At 40.9% G+C, this 18,465-nt stretch overlaps 1 protein-coding gene across 3 annotated transcripts; it reads left to right on the top strand.

Moving 5' to 3' along the window:
• Nucleotides 1–1,237: 1,237 nt before the first annotated feature.
• On the top strand, nucleotides 1,238–17,013 carry LOC124266072. 3 transcript variants are annotated; one of them, XM_046700890.1, is made up of 4 exons: nucleotides 1,238–1,371; nucleotides 10,793–11,117; nucleotides 13,381–13,605; nucleotides 15,148–17,013. In XM_046700890.1, the coding sequence occupies exons 2-4, from the start codon at nucleotides 10,805–10,807 to the stop codon at nucleotides 16,425–16,427; spliced, it is 1,818 nt and encodes a 605-aa protein (XP_046556846.1). In that variant the 5' UTR covers nucleotides 1,238–1,371; nucleotides 10,793–10,804; the 3' UTR covers nucleotides 16,428–17,013. The 3 variants fall into 3 exon arrangements, with proteins under 3 accessions (XP_046556846.1, XP_046556844.1, XP_046556845.1); XM_046700888.1 differs by having other exon boundaries at nucleotides 1,239–1,371; nucleotides 10,793–11,132; XM_046700889.1 differs by lacking the exon at nucleotides 1,238–1,371 and adding an exon at nucleotides 4,763–4,923 and having other exon boundaries at nucleotides 10,793–11,132.
• The last annotated feature ends 1,452 nt before the right edge of the window (nucleotides 17,014–18,465 follow it).

The raw sequence follows: 18,465 nt of genomic DNA, 5'->3' as shown, positions 1-18,465 counted from the left end.
ACACAACAACAACATCAACAACAACACTCAGCACACTCATCACACCCGCTACTGCCACTACATCCCGATCCACCACAGCAGCTAAATCCACAACATCCACCTCACCGACCATATCCACCGTGCACACCAACACCACTACACTCACATCAACATCCACGACACCCACCACATCAATCACACCAACAACATCCGCCATACTCGTCACATCCACTAGGTCCGCAATATCCCAGCTATATGGCTGCGGTCTGTAAATAATCGAGTCTAGACCAGACAATCCAGTGATCAACAGCATGAGCATCGATCTGCGCAATTGGGAACCGATGACATGTGTCAACCAAGTCAGCGAAACTGACCACCCGATCCCGTTAGTCGCCTCTTACGACAAGCATAGTCGCCTTTTATGGCAAGCACATGCGTTGCTGAAGACCTATTCTACCCCGGATCTTCACGGGTCGTCAGGTGTACTGAAAGTGTGAGAACCAATAACGATTCGTGGGGCTTCATGTTTGTTCACATCATCAGTAGTGTGTTCATTGCTACACAGAGAAATTTCGGTTAATCAACCTCAGATAGGTCCCAACACTGTCGGCGTTACTTTCAGGTTTAGACTGAGGACCCACTATCTCTATTAACTAAAACCGTTTCATTGCAGGCTGATGTTTTAAAAACAATATTGTATGGTTGCGTAATGTCCATTATTCTATTATTCCCTCAGTAGTATGTATGTTTTTCCTGGTCTATTTCCTGACAAAAAATGTTCCTGACAAAAAACAAAACAAAACAAAACAAAAAAACAACAACAAAAAAAACACACAAGAAACTCAGTATTTTCTCCTTAGGTATTACCCATTATTTACTAGTGGAGCTACTACGTCCTGTTATTAAAGGAATACCGAGTAGACTGTGTTTCGGTGATGCCACACAGATTTGTGGAGTATAAACATATTAATTTTCCTTCTGAAACTAAAGACGACCAGAGCACATCTTAAACGCTCGTCTTTTGCTACTGAGCTCCAAAACAAATGCATAATTTACGATACCAGATAATAAAAGCGCAGTCTTTATGCAAACGCCCACCACAACCCATCACACGGAAGAGGCTTCCTCTTATCTGTTCCTGTTCAGCTTGACTAATACGTTTACTGAAATCTACATGCCATGAATCACACTTTCAGATAAATACGTCTCGTTACATTCACCGGATACTTACACTAAATGTGATATTAGCATCAATATACATCAACAACCCTCCTTATCGTATTAGGCGCAGGAAGGAATTCCATGACGTCATAGCGCGTGGAGTCAGGACCGTTCAAAGGAACGGTAAACTGTTCAACAACAAAGTCGTGGCGTATTGCCGGAGAATTAGAGGTAAGTCTTGTTTCATTATGAAACTTATAACCTTATAAGTAGTGAAACTCTACCATTGTTGTCTATATCAGCTCAGATAGGTACATATGAAGTAACATTTGTACTACTCGCAGTCGCGTGGCTACCTATGTTATGACATTTCGTCATAAGAAAGGAGAAAGTTTGTATCATAGTAAATTGAAATCCACGTTGTTTTGTTCATGAAAAGATGCTAGACTGTAGCACTAACACGAGGCACAACCATTACTCTTGTGTTGTAACCGGATCCGGCATCCCGGATATCTGTAGTTCCGGCTTCTCAACCAGGAACAATTTCAAACACCATATGGCTTTCAAATAGTTATATTACTCAAACGAAGAACATGTGAAGGTTTTCACATGATAGAATTATTTCTACTGTGTCCGGACAGCGGTTGTGTAGCCTTCTTGTTAACGCGTTCGCTCGTCTAGTGACAGGCCCGTAACTAAAATGTTACGGCTCTTCATGAATGATTCATAACGGATAGGTAATGGTTCTGCAAGACTGGTATATAATGGTTCTACATGACCAATAAATAATTATTTTACATGCCTGATATGTAATTGCTCAACATGATTGATATATTATTGTTCTACACGACACATATGAAAGGTGAGGTGAAATTGGGTTTAACGTCGTGCTTGAGAATATTTCGCTCATATGACCACGTGCATGCGTGTGTATGTGTATGTGCGGCTGCTTGTACTAGCCCAGACTTAAGCTGGTTTTATAGTGCTAGCCCACTGAGATACCATGCCGCAGTGAAGCATGAATACCCCACTCACACACATTATACTGACTCCGAGCCAACCAGTCCTTGTTGTACCCATTAATGCCGAGCGCCAGGCCTTAATGGGTCTTTTGGTATGACGCGGTCGGGGATCGAACCCGCGATCTTCCGCTCTCCGGGCGGACGCTCTAACCACTACACCACGGAGGCGGTTACATATAAAAGGGCGATACATGACTGATATATACTGGACAAAATAAGTTAGGGATATTGGATTTTTATGATTGATATTTTAACAGAGTGTCAATGAATAAATAGATCATTATTCATAATTTCAAAATTTACATATATCCATAATTATTTTTGTCCAGTATATATTGGGTTCTACAAAGTGTATACGGGCTGTACAACGACATGGTTGGCTTGTTGTTTAACACCGCACTCAGCAATATTGTAGCTATATGGCAGCGGTGTGTAAATAATCGTGTTTGGACAAGGCAATCCAGTGATCAACAGCATGAGCATCGATCTACGCAATTAGGATATACAACGACATGACTAACATATAACGATTCTACAGGATTAAAACAGAACAACACTATTTAATATATATGTGTATAACAGCCGTACAGGATGTTACGATATATGACTTATTCATAACTGTTCTATGTGACTGACATATCATGCCTGTTCTTGACCCATGTATAGCGTCCACAGATGACAGAAAAAGCCCCTCCCCCCTCTCTCTCACCTATCGTTCTCTCTCCTCCCCCCCTCCCATTGTCTCTCTGTTTCAGTCCTCCTTCACCATTGTCTTTTTCTCCCTCTCTCTCCCCCAACCTCCCCACTTTCTCTTCCTCTCTCTCCCTCCCTCCTTCACCATTGTCTTTTTCTCCCCCTACCTCCCCACTTTCTCTTCCTGTCAATCCAGATTTGAAGAGGTCATTATGCGACGATGTCGCACTGGCCACACTAGATATACTCACGAATATTTCCTGAAAGGCGAGGATCCTCCGTTTTGCATCCCTTGTGATGAAAGAATCACAGTCAAGCATGTCCTGCTTGACTGTGTTGAATATTCCATCACAAGGGATAAGTATTTCAATGTCAAAACATTGAAGGATCTTTTTTATAATGTCAATTATCATTTAATAGTTGAATTTTTAAAAGAATTAGATTTGTTGACTGATCTGTAAATAGCTAAATATTTTATTATTGGTAGTTTAGATTAGTAACTGAGATTGTTAGTGGCTGTACCCTCTAAGGGGGTTGAAGTAGCGTAAAATTATTGTCCTCCTGAGAGGGTACGTGAGACCCAAAACTTTCAAAGTAAAATGTAAATTTACCATATTTTAAACGTAGTATCTTTGTTCTTTTAACTGCCGGCTAAATGTTCCTACAATCGCCAGCTGCTGAAGGGATGGTGTAAATCCAACTAGGGTCCGTGCAGGTAGCAAAAGTAATGTAAGTCCCCATGGTTCCTAGTATGGTGATCTACCTTCAGTTGTTGGCGATCTATAGCCCGTGTTTTATACTGTATTGTCCTCTTTAATTGAAATGTTTTAGCTTTGTTCGCTAGTTTTATTCATATCTGTGTTTCTCTAGTATTTTTACTGTCCATCGTCGACAGGTTTTAATCTTCAAAATGTTTTCTCTTTCTATTGTACGTATTGTTTTCGTCACGATATGGCTGAGATATTGCCGATGTGACGTTAAATATTAACTCACTCCCTCACTTTCTCTTCCTCTCTCTCCATCCCGCCTTCACCATTGTCTTTTTCTCCCTCTCTCTCCCCCTACCTCCCCACTTTCTCTTCTTCTCTCTCCCTCCCGCCTTCACCATTGTCTTTTTCTCCCTCTCTCTCCCCCTACCTCCCCACTTTCTCATCCTCTCTCTCCTCCCGCCTTCACCATTGTCTTTTCTCCCTCTCTCTCCCTACCTCCCCACTTTCTTCTTCTCTCTCTCCCGCCTTCACCATTGTCTTTTCTCTCCTCTCTCTCCCCTACCTCCCCACTTTCTCTTCTTCTCTCTCCCTCCCGCCTTCACCATTGTCTTTTTCTCCCTCTCTCTCCCCCTACCTCCCCACTTTCTCTTCCTCTCTCTCCCTCCCGCCTTCACCATTGTCTTTTTCTCCCTCTCTCTCCCCTACCTCCCCACTTTCTCTTCCTCTCTCTCCCTCCCGCCTTCACCATTGTCTTTTTCTCCCTCTCTCTCCCCCTACCTCCCCACTTTCTCTTCCTCTCTCTCCCTCCCGCCTTCACCATTGTCTTTTTCTCCCTCTCTCTCTCCTACCTCCCCACTTTCTCTTCTTTTCTCTCTCTCTCTTCCACTCTCTCTGCTCCCTCCATTCTCTTGTCTCTCTCTCCCTCTCTCTCCCCCTTCTCTCTCTCTCGGTTTACGCCGAAGTCAAGTTTATAGTCTGAAGAGAACGGAACCCCCAAGACGCTTATGTTACACATGTATTTGGCTGAGGTTACGGCAGTAAATCCCCTCACCCTTTCTTAATGCTCTCCTGCTTTGCGGACATCCCATGTGTTTACCGTTATCTCACACGCACGCAAGACCCGATGTCGCGGAGAGTGGGCTTTAGTTATGGGTCTGGTATGCGAGAAATCTGAGCAACTTCCGTGAGTGAGATGAACGAGCGAGACCTGTACAAGACACAAGAAGTCCCATAGCATGCTGTGTCCGTCCTGCATTTTCCTCCACCTCGTGTGAATCTGTTTAGTCTGAAAGCGTTACTTTGTTTATATTGACATTGCAATCCGGCGTACGGGACCCTCAAGCTCCACGAGGTATGAGGTAAGGTTGGAAATGTGATGTATTTAATTGAAATCAGTTTAACGTTAAAGTTGAGATGCATCCCCACTTTACTGCAAAACGAACAAGTTTCTTAAGTGTTTCCGTTTGCTCTCAAGAAGCAGTGTCTCTGTACCGGTATGCAGCATACGTAGTTCTAAGTCAACATCGAGTGTTTAGCGTCAACAAAATCAGCAAACGCGCTATTGTGTCGCGGGATTGTCTAGTCCAGTTGTTTTCAGGTCTCCCGTGGCAGCAGCTGGGTGCGGCGCTTAGCATCAAATACCAACGTTTATTGTGTCAACTTTGTGATAGGTTGTCTGGCCGGTAGTGTAGGTCATCCTGACCGTCTCTGTGTGCCATCTCCCATCTCGGTGGTCCATGCAGATAATGTCAATAACGCTCTGGGGATAATCGAGGCTGACTGTTATCTCGTGCTGACGTTTTGAATTTCATTTGTGTCCCAATGTATTACTGAAGAGAATTTTACCTAGCTGTATATGTTCACGTCTCAAACGACTTGCTGGGTATAAAGAATATACACCTGAAACTATAAGGGGGTTATGTATATTCAGTGAGTGAATATTTACATATATTATCTAAATATTTCTATTCCCTGAATCCCTGAGATATGATATACTGTCTCTGAGATATGATATACTGTCTCCGAGATATGATATACTGTCTCTGAGATATGATATACTGTCTCTGAGATATGATATACTGTCTCTAAGATATGATATACTGTCTCTGAGATATGACATACTGCCTCTGAGATATGATATACTGTCTCTGATATACTGTCCCTGAGATATGATATACTGTCTCTGAGATATGATATACTGTCCCTGAGATATGATATACTGTCTCTGAGATCTGAGATATGATATACTGTCTCTGAGATATGATATACTGTCTCTGATATATGATATACTGTCTCTGAGATATGGTATGCTTTCTCTGAGATATGATATACTGTCTCCGAGATATGATATACTGTCTCTGAGATATGATATACTGTCTCTGAGAGATATACTGTCCTTGAGATATGATATACACAGAGACATGATATACTGTCTCTGAGATATTATATACTGTTTCTGAAATATGATATTCTGTCCCTGAGATATGATATACTGTCTCTGAGATATGATATACTGTCTCTGAGAGATATACTGTCTCTGAGACATGATATACTGTCTCTGAGATATGATATACTGTCCCTGAGATATGATATACTGTCTCTGAGATATGGTATGCTTTCTCTGAGATATGATATACTGTCTCCGAGATATGATATACTGTCTCTGAGATATGATATACTGTCTCTGAGATATGATATTCTGTCTCTGAGATATGATATACACAGAGACATGATATACTGTCTATGAGATATGATATACTGTTTCTGAAATATGATATTCTGTCCCTGAGATATGATATACTGTCTCTGAGATATGATATACTGTCTCTGAGATATGATATACTGTAGTACAGAGCGAAGTGTCAACAAGTCATGGACAAGTATACATGAGGACCACGTCAGATTGTAAATGCCCCAACATCTATATACAATGTATCATAATATCATAACATATAAACTGTTTTCTCTAGTATCATAGATATTGATTCTTACACACATACATACATACAGTGTGTTGGTATATGTATATATGTATGTATGTATGTATGCATGCATGCATGCGTGCGTGTGCGTGTGCGCGCGCGCGCGCGTGTGTGTGTGTGTGTGTGTGTGTGTGTGTGTGTGTGTGTGTGTGTGTGTGTGTGTGGTAGTGAGGATATACAAGGTTTCTAGCAAAAGAAAAGAATACCTTGTTTTAGCCAGATCTGATACTACAGTGAGCACAGGGATACTGTCACTCGATTGAACAAGCATGAACTGTTCTGTTGCATAATGTTGAAAAACATGTTGGCATCTACTTGTGCTTTCCCAGCAATTTGTAGGATGTATGAAGAGATACCAGGTTTCGGGAAAACATTGTACCTTGTTTTGGCCAGATCTGATGATACAGTGAGCACGGGGATACTGTCACTCGATAACATAACACATGGAATGTTTGATGCGTAATGTTGAAAAACATGTTGGTATTTTCATTCGATTATCTGGCAATTCATAAGATATATGACGAGAGTACAAAGTTTTTAGAAAACATTTTGCCTTGTTTTGGCCAGTTTTGGTAATACAGAGAGTCCAGGGATACTGCGACTCGTCTACACAAGAACACAAATATCCAGATGCATAATATTGAGATAGAGGTCTGTAACATTTTATTGCCTGTTTAGAACTTGTCATTTTTGCTACTTATTTGATATATGAAAAATTGAGTTTTCAAAATAGTGTACTTTTACCTCATGTTTGCAATATTTGGACATGCAGTGAAAGCAATGGTACTATCACTGTGTTATTGGAGTATCAAATAGTTGATATATAAAATTGGATAGCTTTTTTGCAACAACTTTTGACTGTCTTTTTCAAAATGTATGGTAGATATTAAGATATAAAACAAAGTACGAATTTTTTCAAGAAATGTTTACCTTGTTACACTCAATATACCGGATAATACAGACAAAACATGGATACTGTCACCCCCTTGCAATTGCACAGACCTGATGTGTTTGGATTCATGTTGAAGAGCATAGTGGCATCTACATTAAAGAGCCCGGGAAATTGTAATATGTCAGAAGAAATAGGGTTTCTAGAAACACTTGCCCTTGTTTTGGGTTGGTTTGAAAACTGTCGGTCGGCCATGCGAATGAATATGATTATAATTGGCAGGGGCATCTGCGCCAAACGACCTGTCGTTGAAAATCTTTGGAGCCGGTGTAGGTTTACAAAGTCCATCTTTTCCGCATCCTCCACTTTCATGTTTGCGAGCAGTTTCCTCACTTCAGATTCCGGGTCTTGATTATCGAGGATTCCATACACGAGAAGTTTTTGTTTCCGCGAATACATCTCATGTTGTAGGTCTCTTTTTTCCATTTCGGCTCTCAATTCGCACATGTCTGCTTTCAATGCCTCTATCTCACATCTGTTCTCGTCAATTGATTTTGAATTAAAGTTTATTGAGTTCACAAAGTCCTCAACTTTGGAATTTGTATTCTCCGCTTGTGTTTGTAGGATATCCATTCTCTCCGCTAGTCTGTCTGAGAGTTTGTTTAATTCGGCTGTGATGAAAAGCTTCCCTTGCACATGTCGTCCATATTGTTTTCGTATGTGTGTGTGTGTGTATGTATGTGTGTGTATGTGTGTATGTATGTATGTGTATGTGTGTATGTATGTATGTATGTATGTGTGTGTATGTATGTATGTATGTATGTATGTATGTATGTATGTATGTATGTATGTATGTATGTATGTGTGTGTGTGTGTGTGTGTGTATGTATGTATGTATGTATGTATGTGTGTGTATGTATGTATGTGTGTGTATGTATGTGTGTATGTATGTATGTATGTGTGTGTATGTATGTATGTATGTGCATGTGTGTGTGTGTGTGTGTGTGTAAGAATTAATTATTCAAGAAAATAGGGAAACAGTATATAACGGTTTAATGTTTATTATATAAAGATGTTAGGACTCTCTCTATATATAACCCTGTATATAATGAAGTTATGGAATTATCATCCAACAAATGGGGAACATTGTTACATTACTACCCCGTGCATGATACCTGCTGTATTATCATCCCGCCGTAACGTAAAGGTAGTTTCATATACATTGTTACCGGGTAATATAGTATTACTTTGTTGTATTGCCAATAGTATGTATATATGCTTAAAATTCGTCATAGCATTACAAAATGACGAGTCTTTTAAATCCTAATATCATCTGCGGGCAAGTAGCATTGGCTGTATGTTCATCTTGTCAGGGTGTATGTGTAGAGGTACGGACACAGAGCTTCTCACCCTGTATGCTGGCTGTGCAGATAATGGTTGTAACACACTCAGTCAACACGGATCTTCTTTCAGTGACCTTGACCTACAAACATGGAGTGCAGCACGAGTATTGACACAGAACTTTCCCATTTCCTGTAGGGGTGATAGACGTGAAATGGCAGTAATAAATATCGTCGACCTGAGTAGCATATTATTAGTAGATATGCTACTCAGGAAGACGATATTTATTACTGGAGGAATATCATGAGGACATGAGGATTGTATAGAGAAATATGGCGTCGACTGATTGACAGATGATCGTACACGTATTCAGATAGATTAGGTCCATAATGTTAAATAAATGGTATTCATAATTGTTTCCTGCATATACACGTTTTCATCGTATCCACTTTAAAAATGCTATACATTTTCTTTGTTGACTTGTTATCAATTATAGTTATATATTTTCTCGCATATATAAGATGCACGCAAGCTTTGTATAACATCAATGAATATTCCATGCATTATAACTCTATTTGAACTGCAGAGCGGTGGGGTAGATTTGTGGTTACAGCATTGGGTGGAGTCAGTAATGTTTTAATATAAAAATGCTACAGCTGCTAAGTGGCCCCTCCACGCCAGCCTCATATATTGTACCATGGGAGGCCCCGTACAGGTTGTACTCCCCAATCTCACTGTTTACATAAAATAACAGGTAAATAGTTCCAGCCATGTGGACTGTAAACAAACAGAACAATCAAGTTATAAATCCACTGAATGATCCATTGACACTATAGTGAGTTAATTAAACAAAACATGATGGGTTAATTTTGAATCCCGTCTGATGTGTAAATGTGTCGAGACTCTGCTTCTTGTATATAAACGAAGACGTTATGTTCGTCTTGCTATAAGGGGCAAATAATGCGTCTTCGTCCAAGAATTGTTAACAAAGATACATTAAGTATTATTTCATTCTGAAAATAATAGCTGTTTTCGTATTGTGCCTATTTACAATGGTTCACATAACCGTCATTGTAGGCGTTTGTTCTAATACCGTCACACCACAATGGAGCAACAATCTGCTACCACTGACCGACATTCAGTCACGCAGCAATAGGTGTTAATATTGACACAACACAATAGCATTACAAGGGTGATATATAACGAATAGGATTCATGTCAACGACATTTGCACCGACTGTTTGCTTCATTACTTGACTGTAGTCACGTCAGCTTAATGACGTGTAAGATTCGACGTCGAAACGTCGTTAAATGTTGAACAAAAGGCGTTGTTGTCAGTGCTGTACACACTGTCCTACACCTCGACCACTGGTGCAATGTTATGACTAGGGTCCCGTTTCACAAGCGACCTTAACGCCAAGGTGATGTACCTCCCATACTTTAACACTGGCCTAAGGTTGTTGCAGATGGCGGTACGCGTGACTCTGTGGAACCGGTCTCATGCACAATGTCCGTTCTCTTGCTCCCATCACTGATAAAATGTTCATGTTAAAATTATCAACCCTGTTTCTTGTTGCAGTACTCCACAATGTTCCAACTATAAGACGGCTGTCTGTAGGTCATCGATTTTGAATCATTGATTGTAAACATGATCGAACGTAAAGTTGACATTATTGACCATTTCTTTGTAAATGTGTACATTCCTCAGTAGAAACACGAGAATATAAATTATTGATTTTTTCCAACATGTGACCATGTATTCATGAAACATGTCGATTTCATATTGAGTTTACACACGCACTTCAAACTCCATTGTCCTAATTGTATGGAATTACAAGTGAGCCATCATCGACATTCATGTTGGGCGGTTATGGGAGCAATGAAATATCACTGTGTTCAATGTACTGTTCACCTTAGCAACGTTGTCTTCAATAGTCCTGCATGTCCTTGTAACGTATAGAACATTTCCATTCAAGTTAGTTCCATTAGCTCTACATATCCATACATTCATTCCAGGCAGCTGTATTAATGGCTTGTGGAACGGATTTCCGTGTAGACGTGAACGCTTGTCTGCTGGACTGGCAACAACCCGTTGACCGCCTTCCACAACTGACCCATGCTGACACGGTAACTAAGTCAGAAGGAAGACCTCTACTTGCAGAGAAGGCGTCAAGCAAGAAGGGCTTTCCCAAACCGAAAATAAGTAAGAAGAAAACTGGAAGTGAATATTCAGACCTCCGGCCTCTGATCAATGAGGATGCCGATGAACTACAGGACGTCGACCCTCATCCAGCTGACAGCAGCTCGGTGGAGGATGGTACCACGTGGCCTGTAATACAAGGTAGTGGTCATGCAGGTAACATTGCTTTTCTTGCTCATTTTGCTGTGAGCTGCGTGTAACGTAGCCTTGCTCCAAGGCTGTACTCAGTGCTATGCATCTATAGTAATTCTATCCCTTAAAGAGGCAAGTCTAGATAAGCGGACAGTACATCCAAGGACTTATATGTTATTTATATTGTTTAGAAACTATACTTATTACCGTAGAGAGTTGTGCAAGTGTACGTTTAACGCTGTTTTGACCAGTATTCCAGTTATATCAGGACGTGTAGGCTTGATAAAGGATATGGTCCTTAGGGTAGTGCAGGCATTAGACGTTCACCAGGTGTTGAAAGCCCACGAGCACGAGTATAGTGACGAACCCAAAACATAATCAGCACAGCCCAAGGGACTCTCAACTCTGTACAGCGCTTAAGTAGACTGGCACCCCACCCCTCACCCGTATGGCGAACCCTACTAAAGTGTCACTCGAGTCATGGCTAAGATTTGATTGTTTTACGCCCTCAGCTATATTCCAGCTACATGTCAGAGGTCTCTAAATAATCGTGTCTGGACCAGATAATCTAGTGATCAACAGCATGGGCATTGGTCTACGCAATTGTGTCAACCATGTCAGCGAGCCTGACGACCCTATCACGGTAGTCGCCTCTTACGACAAGCATGGGTTGCTAAAGACCAGCCCTAACTTGGATCTTCACTGGTCTCATGGCTAAGAAATACAGATAATAATATGAGCAATGACGCGTCCATACCCAACATGGTTGCCGCTAGAGGTGTGACGATATATCTTAGTATCGATAATCGTGATACTTTTTCTGACAATAAATATATCGATACTTTTTTTCGTATCGTGATATGTATCGTTGACCTTAAAATTGTGATTTTTCACTAGAAATTGACGGTTATGTCAAAATTTACAAGTTACTTGTTATCAAAATACACCTTTTAAAAGAAAATAACTAAAGATAGCATATCGTGATATGCATCGTATCGAATCGTATCGTTCGAAGATATGGCGATACGTATCGTATCGTGACATTTCTGTATCGTCACACCTCTAGTTGCCGCTCACGAAAAGCATTGCTGATCTGTGGGTATACTCACCCAGATGACCTATACTGGTTACATATGTAAGAAGAACTGACTGAAGGACTTTAAACATCACCGTCAGCAGTATATATATCATAGCGAACTGAGCGTTATCGCGACTAAGTACGTCATGTGTTGATAGATATGTATATGTTTAAGGTTTATGTTTGTAAGCATTTACTTGGAAAACATGTCCGGTGTATGTTTAAATGAAAAGAGTTCATCAAGTAATTTATACCCTTAGACTTACGAAGGACACTTCTGTAATCGACACAATCGGTTATTCTGGAGCAGTATACGCTCACCATTTGGCCAACACCTGGTACCTTCTCTGTGAGGCAGTTGCGGATAAACATGCTGATGTATACAGAAAGGATTTGTAGTGTTTATTTTATTTTCGGACACTGATCTCTTTCCGACTAATAAACACTTATTCATGTACATAGGATTCTTCCTCAGCAAACTCACAAAATTATTCTATTTTGAAATGGTCCTATCGCCCAAGAATGGCTTTTCTGTGGGATTCAACGTTAAAAGACCTGGTTCCTGGGATTGGAACAACGAAAAGGATTGGATTGCCAGGCTCTGCAACTGGATAATGTAGTAGTGGTAAATTGAGGGGCGTGGCTTATTAGCAATCCATGAATTGAATAGCTGGTCTAAACTTTTATTTACAAACCCTGGTCATGTAGGAAACTGAGTAGACATTGTACATGTTTTTCATTTGTAATCAGCTATGAAAGCAATTATATGTTTTACAGCAAACATTATTTTCATTTATTCCCTTCATCGTGACGATTTCCGTCACCGTCAACTAAATCATTTATATATATTGCAAATACTGTTTGTGACAGTAGCATTATGTAGCATATAAGAGTTCCGGAATATAAAGAAGTGCATCGGAACTAAATTTTTTAAATTTTATGTTACAGTTACGACACTGTAACCAACCAAGGCATTTATGGCTATAATAAAGCAAACACTTGAACACATGTACGCGCGCACTCACGCACGCACACACGCACAAGACCTAATATAAATGAAGGCATTGATTGACTACAAAAACATATTCCAATTAATGACACATCAACACAACTATTTTGCTAATTGTTGTATGTTTAATGCTTTTCCTCATTACGTAACACCTCAATAAGGGTTTCCTTCCTTCTGTTTGTAAGCCGAGGGAGACAGGACCAGCGAGGGCAATTCTCGGGGAATAACAACGTGTGAGGTCACCAGGAATCCAACACGGAAGCAATGTGAAAACATAACTGAACATGAATATTCAGATGTCAAGCCCCTGATTGACGAAGACGGCCATCGACCAACTGACCAACAACTGGTGGACCTCAGCGTCAGTGATGATGATTCCAGTTCTCTAGCCCAAAGTGATGCGTTGACAGGTACACTTATTTAGTACATTCTGCTCGTGTGTAGTCCACTGAAATGTAGTCCGCAACTAATATAAGAATCTTTGACTGATATGAGTGAGTTGTATTTAACGGCGCTTTGAACAGCATTAGTGATGTATCACGGCGTGTCAATGGTGGAGGGAAGATTGGACCCATGCAGGTCTCAGATGTACTGTACATTGACGTGAGTGAGTGAGTGAGTTTAGTTTTACGTCACACTCAGCAATATTCCAGCTATATGGCGGAGGTCTGTAAATAATCGAGTCTGGACAATCCAGATCGACAGCATGAGCATCGATATACGCACTTGGGAACCTATGACATGTGTCAACCAAGTCAGCGAGCCTGACCACCCGATCCCGTTAGTCGCCTCTTACGACAAGCATGGGTTACTGAAAATCAATATTGTAACCCATATCTTCACGGGTCTCTACTTTGACGAAACAAATGAGTCTGTACGTCGCCTTCAGACACGTGTTTCCCTGATTGTGATTACTTGATTGTTTGTTGTATAATGCGACCATCAGCTCCTTATGGCAGTGGACTGTAAATAATCGAGTCTGGATCAGACAATCCAGTGATCAACCGTGTAAAAGTCAAAGACGCATATGCATATTAGTTTTACAAAAAACTGATGTCGTGATTATGTTCATAATTATTACGCAAGATCGCACTCAATAAGGCTTTGACAACATACGAAATATGTTTTAGTGTTGCATAATAACTCATTTAATTCGAAAACACCAATATTATACAAGTAACTTCTTGGAAAAGCAATTACTATCTTGTATGGGGAAAAATTTATATGATGATGTAGCTATTGTAGCGCTACGGCTGTCATAAGTCTATGTTACAGGGCCTAGATTATCGAAGCTCTCTTAGCGCTAAGATAGTCGTAAGTGCCATGCATTAACATTAACTTACGACTATCTTAGCACTAAGAGAGCTTCGAAAATCTAGACCCAGTATAGGAGGTACAACAGTCGTAGCGCTACGATAGCTTTGTGAAACGGGCCAGGTTTACAAATGGACAAACTTCGTGTGCGGCCAAGTCGACTCGCACGTTACAACTTCCGGTTAACGTACAAGTAGGTTCCCACGCTGTTAAACATGTCCGGGAATGAAATATTCAGGAGGTCCTATCACAGTTTTATATTACGAGGAACTCAATCCCGGTAATATACTAAAGAGGAACAAACATGTAGACAGCAGTTAACTGGTGCAGTCTTTGTTTCTTGTTTGCGTTATCTCATTGGTTTAATGTACCGTACTCTATATACATCCAATATTCCAACCTCGACCAGTGTCGTATATATTATAAAACAGGACTAAAACACATACTTGCGCTCACCAAAAGCAGGCATAATACATTCTATATTTGATATATAAATTACTTAGAGGTGACGTCCAATGAATGTTTGTGTAAACCCTTGCATGGTGTAAACTGTCATTTTCAGAATCCTTTTCAATTAGAACGTCGAAACCAGTCATGTGTTCAGTTATTCAAATACAAATCAATATTTTCATTTTCAGTGTACTACAACATGATTATGGCGTCAACGAGGAAAGTGGGGACGTATAGCAACGATGAAGATTTGTACATTACAGCAACAGAAGAACATGCGCGGGATTTACCACGGGAGACCGTTTCAGGCAGGTTGGATAAGGCCCAGACTGATATCGAACGGTCCATGGACCAAGCCATGGCAGTGCTCCTGAACAAGAAGATGCTTCTCCTGGCCAGACTCAATACGCTGAGAAGGAGACGTGAGGAGGAGCAGAAAGAACGTGACAGAGCAAAGGCAAAGACTCCTATCAGAGTGCTTAAATCTCCAAGGGCAAGTCCTGGTCCAAATACCGATTCCGATACGGAACAGGATAGTGTGTTCACCCGTAAAATGGTTATCAGGACTGACAAGAGGAAGAATGAGCTGAAGCTACTTGATCAGATTGATGACATTGTGACAAAAGCTGAAATGATATCACAAGCTGTAAAGGGAGTGAACTACATGGCACCTTTCTTAGAGGATACAATCCTGGCTGATGTTGAAGGTGATGAGGAAACATCAGATCTGGTTGACGTGCAAGTCGTTCATGACGGAGGAGACACGTTTATTCTTGCCACCGACTTCAAAAACTCATGTCTCAAATCATTTTCGATCTCGTCAGAGGCTGCTAGCCGAGGTGTTCTCAAATTCGACAGCTCGCCATGGGGCATCTCTCAAGTACAGGCCAACATGGCTGCTGTGAGTGTCCCATTGTCAAATAAGGTGTGTTTCGTGCAGTTGAGGCCGCATTTGAAGCTGAAGGAAATGATAAAGACGAAGAAACAATATTACGGACTTGTGTCTGTTGGATCTCGTTTCCTAGTCGCTACTTCCCCATACAGCAGCCCTCGCTCTGTGGACATCCTCGCTATTACAGGACACATTCTTCACACCCTCACCGTGGATGCCCTGATGCAGCAGCCATCTTTCATCTGTCTCACACCTAAAGGCTCGTTTGTTGTCAGCGACCTTTCCAAGGGAGCAGTTCTGATTTTATCCCATAAGCTGGAATTCCAGTCTGGGTTGGAACTCGGAAACGTAGCCCACATGCAGTCGTCGCGTGGGGTAGCAACTAACAAAGATGGAGATGTGTTTGTGGTGGACTACAGTCAGAAGAAGGTGAAGGTCTTCTCGAGTGAAGGACTCTTCCTGAAAGACTTACTGACTTCCGAGGACGGACTCAAGTACCCCTACGGTGTTTGTTTTGATGATCAGGGTCGAATATGTGTCACGGACGGAGGCAAGATAAAGATGTTTAGTTACTGATGTAACTCCTGCTGATAGCCTCAATGCAGGTCATTGTCACGTCCAAGTGTGAGTAACAGCAACAACGATGACTGTTTTCCTACAAATGATAAAACGTTCAGAGCCAAATATGATTCATTTTCATAGAAATGATGTTCACGTCACGCCAGGCTGCCTTAAACTTTGTAAACGAAGTGGTGCTTACTGTCAATAATATCGTTAAATATACCTTGTATCGTTTGTACAATTAAACATTGTTTATGATATCTGAGAGAGGGGTAAATAAATATGGTTTTGGTGCGGCTTTTAGCAACATTACAGGCTCAGCGGGAGAACAAAGATAGAATGCGTTCCTGATAAACAGTATCGAACTTGAGTCTTCGTGTTGTCCTTTAGGCTATCTCACCCTTCCTGTTAAACTTCTCACTAGATTTTATGTCTACCAGTAAGTATGTCTCATGATATTTATGAACATGACTCCTGATGTACGGTGCACTGATGTACTGATGTACTGATGCACTGATGTACGATAATGGACTGACCAGCTGAAGGAGGAAGTCCGGTGTATGTGGCCTTTATACCCATCAATAAAAAGAAGAATTGCTTTCGCCTTGCCTGTTTTTCCTTTGTACATACATCATTGCACTCTAGTTCTTCGCACCATAAAGTACAACTGCATTTTCACACTATTCTTATTTAACATTGTTCCTTCGTATCATGTTCATGTTAATAGAGATAGTTTATTGTAATTTGATTGTTATATAGCCCCGCGTAGACAGGTAAAGATGTCAATACTCCCATGAGGTTTCAAAATATAAGAATTTAGGTAGCACCGTCATATAGGCTGTATTTTGCTGTGTGCGGTGTAAAAAGATAGGGGCCACGTAGACGCTGTTGAATAATCCTATCGCTCTTCGTGTGGTTGTATATTTGTTGTTTAACGCCGCACTCAGCAATATTCCAGCTATATGGCGGCGGTCTGTAAATAATCGAGTCTGGACCAGACAATCCATAGATCAACAGCATGAGAATCGATCTGGCAGGTTATGAAGGACAGAGTGGAAAATTGAGTGAGTGAGTTAATATTTAACATCACTTCGTCTATAGTTTAGCCATATCTTTGCGAGAACAGTGTATACATTAAAATGAATAGATGTAAAACAAAAGCTGTCGTCAATATTCAGTATAACTACAAAGTATCACGAATTGAAACTTAAAACTGGCACGTTATCACAAAAGGATGTCACTAGAGCGAACAATACAATATACATGTGGCCGAGTTGCTTTAATTAATTGGTTGTAAGTATACTATTCCAAAAATGAAACGCATAACCCAGAAATCTGTTGCGAAAATGTTGTACTTTTAAACATGTACAACATGAGTTCATTACATGAATTTTTACGTCAGTTAAGAAGAAGGTGATGTCTATACAACCAAGTGTATAACTGTAGTTAAAGGAGACGTTGAGCGCGATGGCGACGACGTAGCACGGTCCCGCCGTCGGGTCTCCTGGCTCTCAGCCCAATCTTTCTCAACCTGTTCCGCACCCTGGCTGCTGTGCTCTCACCCGTGGCAGTACCATCACGCAAATGTTGTACCCGGATGTACCGATCTTGGGCTGCAGTGGTGACCCGAGGTCTGCCTGTACGGGACGGTCATTTGTTATACCTGTTTGAACTTAAGAGTTCCTTACGGAAACAGAAACAACAGTCATATACTTAGAAAATGTATGACACAAGTACATCGCCGTTTCAACTAAATTGTTCAAAGATGATGTATCATGGAAGGAAGCAGTGTAAGACAAGTTGATATGAGTCATGCTACTCACACACAAGATTACATGAACATAGCTGTCGAGAAGAGACAGATAACTTGTAAACTGTGCACATGGAAATATGCTGTGTCCAGTCTCAGGCTGGCAGGCCTTAACAACTCAATGTATGACTCACGCCCGGTTCTGTTGTACGGGTCTGCTTGCAGAATGTTTTTATTGTCATAATAACTTAAGAGTAATAATGTATTTATCATCCAAAACTGTGTTCCACAGGAGATATCGCT

Source organism: Haliotis rubra, unplaced genomic scaffold (genome assembly GCF_003918875.1).
Source record: "Haliotis rubra isolate DU_JTF1 unplaced genomic scaffold, ASM391887v1 Scf123, whole genome shotgun sequence".
Classification (NCBI taxonomy): Eukaryota; Metazoa; Mollusca; class Gastropoda; order Lepetellida; family Haliotidae; genus Haliotis; species Haliotis rubra.
This window is presented reverse-complemented; position numbering and strand designations above follow the sequence as displayed.

Coding starts and splice junctions, on each gene's coding strand:
- LOC124266072 (XM_046700888.1), top strand. CDS start 10,805: ATGGCTTGTGGAACGGATTTCCGTGTAGACGTGAACGCTTGTCTGCTG. Junction 11,133..13,380: donor ACAAGGTAGTGGTCATGCAG/GTAACATTGCTT, acceptor TCTGTTTGTAAG/CCGAGGGAGACAGGACCAGC. Junction 13,606..15,147: donor CCAAAGTGATGCGTTGACAG/GTACACTTATTT, acceptor TTTCATTTTCAG/TGTACTACAACATGATTATG.